At 42.7% G+C, this 12,195-nt stretch overlaps 1 protein-coding gene across 1 annotated transcript; it reads right to left on the bottom strand.

The window, feature by feature from the left end:
• Positions 1–446: 446 nt before the first annotated feature.
• On the bottom strand, positions 447–10,493 carry CDO1 (cysteine dioxygenase type 1). The gene is made up of 5 exons (XM_040541499.1): positions 10,199–10,493; positions 8,377–8,454; positions 6,317–6,474; positions 3,559–3,728; positions 447–1,216 (listed from the first exon to the last, which is right to left on the bottom strand). Exons 1-5 carry the CDS (start codon positions 10,375–10,377, stop codon positions 1,187–1,189), a joined length of 615 nt encoding a protein of 204 aa, XP_040397433.1. The 5' UTR covers positions 10,378–10,493; the 3' UTR covers positions 447–1,186.
• Between the last annotated feature and the right edge of the window lie 1,702 nt (positions 10,494–12,195).

Genomic DNA, 12,195 nt, shown 5'->3' with positions numbered 1-12,195 from the left:
ATGTGAGTCATCTAAAAAGGGTAATGTTAGAACTTATATTGCTTATTGAACAATAAGCAGTTACCTAAGAGACTAACAGACTTTCTACAGATTCTTTGTCTTATGTACTAGTTGAATTAAGTGAACAGGACACCCTCAGTGAGGGTGATTTCACTTATTTTCATGCATTTAATTAGAATTAACTTTTTTTTTTTTTTTTGAGGTGGTGCTTTCCTTTAACTAAAACTTGAGGATAAAACAAAGCATCAGTGAGCTCAACGGCAAAACTTCCACTAACTTAATTGGGATCAGGACTCTTTGAATGTTTGAAATACTTTTGACTTTCTAAAGCCTTTTCTGAAAGATTATTGCTTGGAAAAGACTTTGATGTTCATGACCAATGTGAATATTAGTAAAGTGTGATGAATATCTTAGTTACCAAGAAAAAAAGGCTGCAAACTTTGAAATTTATGCACAAATCCAGTTTTATTTCAGTTACCTGAAAGGACTTCAGTAGCTATACAGAACACTTTGGAAACTGGACATTAGATGCATTGTTTGATTAGTCTTATTAAAATCCCAAATTTCTGCCCAATCAGTTTTGAAAATCATTGTACATGAAGCATTTTGCTGCTCCTATTTAAAACAAGATCTGACAAATGAAATTGTAAAAAAAAAAAAAAAAAAAAAAAAAGTAAAAAATGCACAAAACCAACAAAATGGCCTAGAGCATTAAAACCTAGAAGACAATAACAAAAATCTGCTGTTAGTTGTATCTAGTGTGCTACCCATAGGTACAAGTGACTGGAAGCTTAGAAGTTTATGTGTTTATTAAGTACACTGAGAGCATACATACATGTAGGCCTATTAAGTAGTGTCAGATATTTAAAAACCTTATTTCTGATATTCTCAGTGTGGTTTCAGAAGTGAAATTAAAAGGAGGCTAGAATCAGAAAACAAACTACTTAATTCTGACTTGGCAGTAGCCTAAGGAAAGACATCTAACCTCTGAAGTAGTTGACAGCACTAGTTAGCCTAGTGCCCATGATCACCATTCACTCAGGGAACAGGGTTTGCTGGAAGCTGCCCTAGTGTAGGTCTATGTACAAGGTATAGAAATAGAGATGGCTGCCGGCCTGAGCCATGCAAGTCTTCTGTCCCCAGTTCAACATTCAGCAGGTCTTGTGCAAACGTGTGCTGGTGCTTCTCAGTTGTTCTCCTGCGGCACTGCCGTTGCCTGCAAGGGAAGAGGAAAGGTTGCTGCTTTAAGAAAAGAAGCAGAGACCATGCTTCATGTGCTCTGCATGGGCTTTATCATCAGGGTAGCTCAGCGCCTTACAAGACTTGGTGTATTTCTTTTCAGTACAGCTTGCAAGATGTTCTCCATGTTTTACAAAGGGTGCTATGCACCTGACAAAATCAGCCTCCCCATCCATTGGCTCTGATCATGACCATGAGACAGCTGAGGAGAGCGTCCTCCTTCTGGCTGCCTTTTCTCCCCGAGGTCACATTGGTCTGACTGAAACTGCAAGTCCAGTGAGGAAGGCAGGCTGCAGCAAGAAACCTCTTTCCCCAGTATAATCTCTAGTAGAAAGAACTCCTGATCTGCTGTGGCACCCATGGCAAAAACAGCTTTTCCTCAGTGAGCTTTTGTATAAGTATTCTTATGGTTTGTACATGGACTGTGCAAACAGACACTTCCATGGACAAGGCCTTGGTAGCATACCTACTTATTATTTTAATTATTAGGCAAGCCTAATTTATTTAAGTCTTTACTGCAGAACTAGTTAATTAAGACTTCAGTGTGGCCAGAAGCCACTAGGGATTTACCTGAGTGTTTTTCTTGCAGAAAAACATAAGGCAAATGGGAAGCACTGTATGTGCTTTGGTTAGGCAGATATTTTCACTAGTAAAAGATATGCACATGTGCTTCACATTACTCTCTGTGCATTTTTAACTTATAGCTCCCTGCTTTTGTATGTACTTTTGAGATCTGGTAAGCAGAAGAAAGCCTGAGTTTCCAGCGAGCTTTCCAGAAACCCTCACCCAGACCAGAAGGCTTTTGTAGCCTGAAGTCATTTCAGACAGCTGGATGGCCCAGGCCAGCCACCGCTTTTCCTCTCACTGGTATTCCATTTACAGGAATTCATGAAAGACATCCAGTGATTAAGATTTACCTCTGTCCTGTAAGCCAGATCCAATTTCCCGCAAAAGGTACCAACATTGCCAGTTGGTTACAGATCAAGAGTATAAAAGCCATCCAAGTCAAAATATCTAGTTTTGCTTGTTATCTTACGTTTTTCATATTCAATAAGCACTTAAAATGAAAAGGAAGCAAGAAGATACTGCATTCTCATGTGAATTTTGTTAAACAGTTTTACACATTCATTTTCCTTTAGAATCTGAATTACAAATTTGAGTTTACTTTCTCAAAGAGCTTTCAAACTTGGGAGGGTTAAAGTTTGTGTTTCAGCTGTTCGGTAAGGTAATCATTTAATGTGACAAGCTTCAAAGAAATAATTACATTGTCCTGTCAACTATATAAAACTTTAACAGGATCTTACTAAAGGCTCACTCCATGAAACTCTTGAGTACTGAATTTCTGGCTTCAGTGAAAGGTGAAAGTGTTCTGTACATAAGAAAAAACAGTCTTTGAAACTCTGGATGGCTGACCAACAAGAATTTATCTTTTCACCCCTCATTAGTAGTTTAGTTTCCCAATGCATGGAAGAGTACTAGAAAGAACCCTATTATACTCTCCCAGATATCCTAGCTTGGTACCTACCCCAAAGCTGATTTTAAGATTTTTGTTCTACCTAAGTAGAATCTTGTGCTGTTGCTCAAGAATGCAGACAACAGACAACCAGCCTACTCTCTTTAAAAGCATATCTTTCCATTTCAAAGGTTCGATTTTAAGGAATCATGTTAAATTTATTAAAAATTGCTTCTGTTCACAGTAAGTTATGAGATTCAAAAAAAAGGACTTGAAACTTGATGCTTTTTGGCAGAACAGTTTAGGCAGGAAATGTTACACATGACTTAAATTGGCTAAAACAATCTGTCTGCTTCACTGTTTTCCATTGACTAGGTTGTATTTACCATCATCTGCTGTCTGAAGACACTCAACTAACAGCCAAATTCTCATTTCTCAGCACAGAACTGATCTGCTGATCAAGGAGAGGTAGGCTATTCCAACCCTCACACAACCTGACTGAGTCCACAGGCAAGGAAAAAGGGGATAGTAGGCAGAGCAGCCAAATCCAGTGTCATCATACACGGTAAGTCTTCAGCCTCAGTTTTCCCGTTTATAAAACACATGGCTGCATTACTGTCCTTTCTCATGAAGCAGAGTACTGCATACCAGGGAAGTGCTAACAGACAAATTGAGTAGTATTTGGAAATGGGCTTCATGCTGATGCCAGACCTGGATGCCCCAGGAACTCCTGCCTGTTGCAGGCAGCTTCCCCAGAGCCACCGCTCTGATAAACGGAGACAGGAGTGCAGCCCCTCAGCCCCATTCCCACATGTGGCAGCATTCAGAGTCAAGGCCTGGAAGACTGTGTGCCATCTCCTACTTACACAGAGAGTCCTTTCTCCAAACTGGCTGTAGAAGGTCATCTTAACTTTGTGCTTGTGTCCAGTCCTCTGGTCAAAGGTGTTGCAGCTGTCGAAGGGCGGGCTGTACAAATGCAGGCTGACGGCAGACTCTGTGTGGCTTATGTTCTCCACACGGTGCAGGCCAATGGAGTCTACACAAGAGAGGGCATGAACCAAGAAGTTGCATTAACAGGAAGATTTAATGAGATCTCAAATACCTGGAAAAAATGCCATTCAAACTTAAACTCATGAGCCAGCCAGTTAGGCATACCTGCACTTTTAAGGGCACTGCATAACTCAGTACAGGGAATTTGGATGCTGGTCTCCATCACAGGTTCCTAAATACTTCAGATTACTGTACTGCCTTCTGCACCTCCTACCACACTGGATTATCTGCTACAGGTTAAAGGCCAACAGAAATCCAGAGAAGCCTAAGGAAGACCATACTATCAGTTATTTTCAAGATATCATTTCCAAAGAAGTTTGAGGTTATTTACTTTCCTAGGAGATATCGTTGTTCTAGGTGCTCTAGAAGCAGGGAGATTTGAGTTTCTAAAAAATATTGCAAGAAATTTTACAGGGGAGAAGTTTTTGTATTGTTAATCATTTTAACAATAATCATTTAACAATTTAATATTGTTAAATTAAGTACAGTAACAAGGATATCAGGCATGGTAACAGACAGCTACTTGTATTTGGGGCATGGACTTAACGGGAAAGATGTAGTTGTCTTCTGTTGCTGGCATCTGTTTACTAATTAATCTTTCCAATGTATTAGTTTAGAGAACAGTCTTCTCATTTGTCTGATCTTTTGACTAAGGTGACAAATTACTACTGACTGGCAAACTTCCAACTTTAGCTGACTAGCAAGCATAATTGAACTTGTAATAAAATATGGCACTGTCTATTGTGTGGCTACCAATGAAGTAATGGTGTTTGCTGGGACATTGGAGTAGAAATCAAACTGTTAAGTGAAAATGTAAGGTATGAAGAATCACATCCATGCAACAAACCATTTCTGTTCTACACTAGAGTTTTTGAGTTACTTAGAGACCTTGAATTTAAATTTATGACCCTGCTGTAAAAACAGCTCAGGCCTTTGTACTTGCACTAATATGTTATATAATACCTAGACTCATATTGTGCAATGTAGGCATGATACTCTGAGAATCACAAGCACACTCTTAACTCTGATACATTTCAAGTGTAAGCCCCAAGTATCGTTAATATAGTTTATCTAAACAGAGGATGTAGTAGAAGGAAGTCCTAATTCTATGCTCATGCAATGGGAGACCCAAATAAACTCAGCTGAGTGGGTTTTAACCTTAAAAGTAAAGTACAACAGTAACCAAGAAGCACACGACAGAAACATAAAAGTCACTGTTGAAGTAGTTAAGGCAATTAACATACCATCAGTATTTTTCTTCTACTTGTTTTACTTTTTTTTTTTTTTTTAAACCCACCTATCAGTTAGGAAACATGGCAGAGATCCAAACTGCCTCAGAGAATTAGATAGTAAATTTGTTTTAAGTAACTGAGAAAGTTTGGATGAGATGAACATAGGCTATAATTGCTTGCATGGGAAAGAACCACACAATGAGGAAAACCTAAATGATTGTAAGAACCCCTGGCCCAGGTGTGGGAGTACCACGTCTGTCAGCAGACATGACAAGCTCCTTTTTGCATTTCCTGTCCCATGTTTTTTTTTTTTTTTTCCCAGTTAATGTGGTAAATCTTCCACAAAGGGCTGCAGACTACTGCTCAGGCTTCCTCCACACCATCACTCTGGCTTAATCCGTTACCCGACATGAAGCTCCCTTGGGGAGTTCTAGGGCTCAGCCCCACAACATATGTGCTTCATTTTTTAAGTCATCGTGTAAAAGGCAGATGGTCCCTTTCTCCAGCACTTTGCCATTGTTCTGCAGTACTCATTACTCTTCAACATGATATATAATGTCTTGCATAGGATCAGAATGTTATGCCCAGCTGGCAACTTCCAGATGGCCTCCAGAAGAGCACAACATGGTGATAACTAAGAATGTGCATAATGGGACGGCTCTAGGTACCTAGGCAACCTTACTGGTAGAGACTTAGCTGTCTCTCAGCATCTGTGGGATGAGGCATTTGCTTTGTAGATTGAAATGCTCAAGTGTATCCATTTTTGCTGACACTGCACTTCATCACTATAGTCTGCTGTTGATTTGGACAAAACTAACACAGAGCATCAGGGCCTTTGCTTGTTCTGTTTATTCCATGGACAGTTAATTGTATTTTTTTTTCCCTAGGATTTCCACAACTGTCCAAAAGGATGATTTCTTTGGGAAAAAAAAAAAAAGCAGCAATTAAACTATTAAAAGTTTGATTCCCTTATTTCTCACTAAATACTATTTAAGCTATAAGTTTACTAGCAATTTCAAATAGTTATTTGTAGCACAGTGCTGAAGGCTGGTTGGTGTAAACGAGCTATCTGGAATGTTTAAGTATTGAGCAATTGTTGCAATGTCTCATGAGTGAGTTAATGGACTTTCTTGTTGTTTGTTTTACTGAACATAAATGTGGGGTTTGTGCAGAATCTAAAGAGATTCTTCAACAACATTCTTCAACCCATTCTTCAACAACAGTGCAAAACACCATTAGTAATATACTGTTAGAGGTAGGAGATTATTTGGAGAGCGTACAAACACTTAGGAGTAAGACACAAGGATGGGTAGCTGTCAAGCAAACTATTAGAAGAGCTTACCATTAATATAGGCACATTGATTTTCTCTCAAAACTCGCTCTGATTTCTTAGTCATTTCACCATTCCCTTTTTTCTCAGGCCATTCAAACAGAGTCTCCTTTAGATTTCCCTGGAGGATCTTCATAAAGCAGTGTGAATCAGTGTGATCATGGATGCTGCTATATATGCGAAAAGAATAACCAAACTCAGTATGATATGCATATCTAATTTAAGTACAGCAAACAGAACAGATGGCATAGCATACAGTATCTGGATGTAGCCCTAGAATGATAAGCTATTGCATATGGGTCATGCACAAAAGTCTTAGGAAAAAAAAACAACAAAGCAGTCAGAGTGACTACGATAGGCCTACTTTAAAATGCTACATTAGAAAGATATCAGGATAAGCTTACACACAGCAGAACTTTGGGAAAAGTCAGATTTTGATCAACTTTGGACCTTACCAGAGAAAAATGCAAAGAAAGCCTGGAGGAGGACATAAAAAGCTCTTCAGAATACTAATTCTTGTGGGCCAAGAAACAAAATGATGCTCTCTGCAGTGACCACAGGCAGAGGCCAGTATAATCTTGCAAATATATCTGGTGTTTCCAGAGCTACCATATTCCCCCCCAAAACACAGGGGAAATCAATTACTTCCAATTAATTTCTATGGACTCTTTACTGGTGGGATACACAGGCATTTGCTGAATACAGAAAATGCTGTACCTCTGACTCTAACTACAACCATCTATAAATACAATTCCACTGCAGTGGCAAAACATGAACAAACAGCAGGATTTATCATGATCTGTATGTTTCTTTTATCTGTCTCCTTGCTCAGAGGTGTGCTTTAATTGCTACATTTAGAGACATATTGGGTAGATACACAGTTGGGTTTTGGCTTTATTTTTATTTTTTTTAAATAGAAGACTAACTGTTAGAGCAGTCAATAGGATTAAGACAAAGGGAGAGCTCTCTGCTCACTGGGGTTGTGGAGGAAAGGGGAATTTGGCCCTCCCTTTGGTACAGTGCTAACAAGTTTCAGTCAAAAACTTGGTACTTGTACATTACTGTTTTCAATAAACAAATGTCAGAGTTTTCCTGTAAAACAAGATGCCAAGAGAGCAGAGCTTGCTTCAGGCATAGAACAGTTCGCAAATGCCACGTTGTCATGGTCCTTCTACAAGCCATGAGAACAATCTGATACTACCCGTGTAGGAAGCAAAAACCAGCTTGTGGTCTCAGTCTAGTTCTAGCGAATACTCATCCAACTCAAACATAGTTTGACATAAATTACAGTCTTTGTGGGAATAGCCCAGAAGGAATAGAGGTGGTGGGCTTGGTTCCTACATCTCTCTGGGTATAACTTCATGGCATTCCCTAGAGAATACTGTAAATGTTCAGTATGTGCGCTCAATTAAAACAAACAATAAAAACACCCCAGCAGCTCCTTAGGGTTTCTATTTATATTCAAGGACAATCAGACAAAATCTGCAAGTTTTCTTACTCCATATTGTGCAGTCCAGGGTATGGTGTCCAGGGTATGGTCTACACGCACAGCTCTGGAGGCCACACCAGCAGTATGGTCTACTTTGAGGGAGAAGGTGGGATGTCTGAACCTAGAACCACAGTTCTAACCCCAACCTAGTTTTATTGTCATGTCACAGAGGCTGTATTTAAACATGAGAGAATGAAGACTGTTTAAACTGGACCAAGTCCTACTTCCACAACAAAGTGAGGAACTCTGAGAACCATCAGGGTCTGACCAACCTGCCCTGCCCAGAGGACCCACTGCGTCTCTGGGATTAAAAATTTCCTCCGACAGAAGGAGCACACGATTTGGCCAGAGCATTTTTTAAGTGCTCTAAAAATGACCCTGAGAGACAATATTGCCAAAAGAAATAAACCAAGTATTCAGGTCTGCTATACCAAAGGAACAACTAGGAGTTCTGCACTGCTTAGTTTCCAGACATTTTCTAATAGCTCAGGTAGAGATGATCATTCTTCCTCTTCTTACATGACAGTGAAAGATACGGTAGCTTTATATCTGTTTGCTAAAACCATAATCTTTGGACACAAACCTGCCATGCCCTTCACCCCAGCACAAGATCATCAAGTTGAACTTTCCATTTCCATTGTCCACAAGATTTCTTGTATACCTGAAATACAAAGTGTTTGCTTTTTACTGTACTGATATGCCTAAAAAAGACAAAACTATATAAACATTGTTGTGAAGGAAGGTTGTGACATATAAACATCTTTTTCCCCCTTTCCCTTGAAAGCCAAGTTTTTCTTGGAAAAAGTGAAATTGGACTTCTAAGCTGTTGTTATGAAAGTACTTTTTCTGGGAAGAAAAAAGTTGGACATAGTTAATATTTGACAGTCTTATTGCGATTGAATTACATAAATGATCAGAGTTTGGGAACTGTGAGTCCAAGCTTAGAGTGGTAGACAGGATCTAATCAAAATAGTTATTGAATGAAGTCACTCCAGCAGCTGGCTTATAATTAGAAACAGAGGACTGCAATGAAAAAAAAAAAAAAGAGAAATACATAGTTACATTCTTCTACAGCTCTTTTTTGGATATTCTTGGCTTTCTTTGTGTTACACAGCACTCATTTGTACTAGGTCAAAAAAGAAAAGATGTCAGGCTTTCCATACATACTCCTACTCTTTCCCTAAAAGTGCTACACCTTGTACTGTAGCCTTCTTGTGTGGATAAAATACCTGTGGTGAAATTTCTGCCAACATCTGCTTCTAAACAAAGTGTATCATAGCAGGTTTTCTTAAAAAGATTACGCCTTCTAGAGGCTTTTCAGACTTTGCTCCTGTGGCTTGAAAACATTTTGTGTTAACAGCCACCTCTTAGGTTTGGTTCCTTGTGCTCCCTGAAAGCCTCTCCCGATCTGTTGCTTGCCTCACTGTTGAGAAGCTCCCTGGAAAAGGGCCTGGGCTTTTGCTCTAAGCGTTGCTCTCCATACTGGGGCTGTAATCACAATGAATCACAGAGTCATTTTGGTTGGAAAAGACCTCTAAGTTCAACCTTTGACCTAGCACTGCCTACCAAACCGGGGCTTGGGCTTCTGGCTGCTATGGTGCAAATAACCCACCAGGACCTCCTGCTTTTGCTTTAGCTTCAGTCACGATTATTAGTGCTTACTTTGCCAAGCAAGTCAAATATTTAAGCCCTTGCAGGACACCTCGTTCTTGTCTAAAAGATGCAAGCACAGGCACATAGAAAGCGCACTGATGCCAACTGATTTTTTTTTTTTTAAATTAGTTTTCTCATAAGACTGTAATCGATAGGATGCTTGCAGCAAAGTAGGTTTGTACCTATACACTGCCTCTTACTGCATCCACAGTCTGTCTGCAGACGTATTTCTTGCATGCTGTCAGGACATAAGCAATCAATGCTGGCACTTGACCCAACTTCTCAAACGCTGTTTTTTCAGCACAGCAGGTCTGGCCAGCCAACACCAAGGCTGCCGTGCATACTTCCAATGTTACCACACATTTCCCCCCTCCTCCTCTACTTCGTTTCCTACTCCCTGCCACAATTTCGCCATCGGATTCCAACGGAGTAAACCCAGCGAAGGGCGGCCAGGAGAGTCGAAGCAGAAGGATGATGCTCGTAGGATAGCGGGGTCGGAAGAGGCTGCTCCTGTCCCGGAGGAGCCTGCCGGCCACCTCGCCTTAACACCGGGGCTCCGGTCTGGGGGCGCAGCGGGAGCGCCCCGGAGCCTCGGCGGGGAAGCGCCGGCAAGCTCCCGCCCGGGCTCCCCCGGCCCCGGCTCCGCTCGGGGCCGCATCCCCCCGATCGCCACCGCCTCGTGGGGCCGGGGGCCGCCCCCCTCGGCTGCCCTGTGCCCGTGCCCGTGCCCGGGCGGCGGAGCGGCTCCGTACCGGTACTGGTCGAACTTGGCGTACCGCAGCCACTCCTCGGGGTTGCTCTCGTACGACTCCATCAGCGCCTGCACCTCCTCCACGCTGACTTTGTCCTCGGCGAAAAGCCGGTGCAGGATGCGCACCAGCTCCTCCAGGCTCCGCGCCTTCCACATCTCCGTCTGCACCGGCTGCTCCATCGCCGGCTGCCACCCCACCACACCCCCGGCCGGCCCCCGCCGCCCGCCTTTATGCGCCGGGAGGCACGGCGGGAGCCACCACCGCCCCGCCGGGCGGGCGGGCGGGACCGCGGACGGCCGTGCCCAGCCCTCGGCGGGGACCGCGACCGACCGGACGGCCGCTGGGCCTCGCCGCCGGCCCGCCGCGGGCAGCGTGTGGTGCCGGGCAGCATGCCCGCGCTGGGCGGCGGGGGAGGCTGCCGTGAGGCGGCCTGGTCCTCACGGGCCCGCTGGGGACGAGGTGGGGCTGGTCGGGAGGACAGCCAGCCCCGGCGCCCCTGGTCCCAACACCCGCTGTGGAGAGAGTGGGCTCAGGCCAGGTGCTCTGGTTACCCGTCAGGATGTTGTTAGTCACAAATTTGGGCCACCGAATTCGCTGTATACCATAGAATTGGCTGTAAAACACCATTCTTTTCACCCAAAAAACACCCCAAACCCAACATTCTTTTTGCTCCCTTCTCCCTCCCAAAAAAAGACTTCAGCTACTCAGGCCTGCCTGGTGGTTGTGAGGCCACAAGCAGGCAGATCAGCTTTGTGAACCTGCAGTAGCTTTAAAGGTGTTCACAGTACTTGCACATGTCCTTAGAATCACAGAATCATTAAGGTTGGAAAAGACCTCCAAGATCATCTGGTCCAACCATCCCCCAAACACCAGTATCACCCTGTAAACCTTGTCCCTAAGCACCACATCCAACCTTTCCTTGAACACCCACAGGGATGGTGACTCCACCACCTCCCTGGGCAACCTGTTCCAATGCCTATCTTAGAGGTAGTGCCATCAACAGATTTCCAGCATGCCTAGTTTCTCTCTTTGTGACCTGTGCATTCAGTAGCTGCAAGAAAAATAAGTCCCGCTAACGTCATCACTGCAACTTGAGAGTTTGGATGGATTTCTGCAGTTAGGGAGACATTACCATAGCTTTAAATGGGGCAGGGATCTAGTGCATTGGAGTGAAATATCGCTGAATGTACTGAATTGGTACACCGTCACAGATCTGTCCCAAAGATCTGGCACACAGAAAGAAGACCTGACCTCATCGCTACTCTTCTAGCAAGTTGTGTTGGTAGGTATGTGGGAGAGAGAGAACAATGATTTCAAGCAGACTTTTAGAGATCTGAAAGAACCTAAGACCATCCTGAATCTATGCAATGCAACCAGGATACCCTGGAAACAATAACAGCAGCCATCGTGCGGTTAAAAAACATCCAGTCTTTATGGGAGAGCAACATATAAAGAACAAAAACATCACTCCCTTGCTAACTTGTTCTACCCTAGTATTAAGAACAGGTGCCTCATTTCTTAATGGGATTTTAGTTATGTGTTGGCGTCAAAAGACTGTAAAGGCAAGTAAGTGGCACTTCTTTAGAGTACTTGCTCAAGTATCTCCACTTGGGCACCATCAGAACTGCTGTAGGTTGTAAAGAATTTGAAATAGTGTGAAACAGCCAGTGCCATTTATCTGAAAGGTAGAATTCACTTTATCTTAGTCTGAAACATTGCCCAGAGGAATAAAATACCTTACACAAATAAGCTGCTGTAAGGATCACTGAAGCAGTGCTTCATTGGGTTGTGAAATGAACGGTGAGATATATTTTCCACGCCCCCCTTCCCCCCTCCAAAAAAAACCACCCACCCACCCAATACGATTTATTCTGATATTCCCAAGATCTGATAAAAATTATTTTCCAGGAGTTACAGTATCTCTTTGCTTATTTGCACATCTATATGTTCGGCGATGTTCTGTTGTTTAAATCCAGGAAAAAATGTGCTTCTGCTGC

The sequence above is a fragment of the Cygnus olor genome, chromosome Z, assembly GCF_009769625.2.
Source record: "Cygnus olor isolate bCygOlo1 chromosome Z, bCygOlo1.pri.v2, whole genome shotgun sequence".
NCBI classification, from domain to species: Eukaryota; Metazoa; Chordata; class Aves; order Anseriformes; family Anatidae; genus Cygnus; species Cygnus olor.
Note: the sequence above shows the minus strand (reverse complement) of the source record. Positions and strands in the feature narration are given on the sequence as shown.

What these genes read in the sequence shown, in the direction of transcription:
- CDO1 (XM_040541499.1), bottom strand. Translation starts at nt 10,377, where the DNA reads ATGGAGCAGCCGGTGCAGACGGAGATGTGGAAGGCGCGGAGCCTGGAG. An exon ending in GCCAAGTTCGACCAGTACCG is followed by an intron (nt 8,455 to 10,198) that starts GTACGGAGCCGC and finishes TTTGTATTTCAG; the next exon opens with GTATACAAGAAATCTTGTGG. An exon ending in TCAATGTGCCTATATTAATG is followed by an intron (nt 3,729 to 6,316) that starts GTAAGCTCTTCT and finishes TCTCTTGTGTAG; the next exon opens with ACTCCATTGGCCTGCACCGT.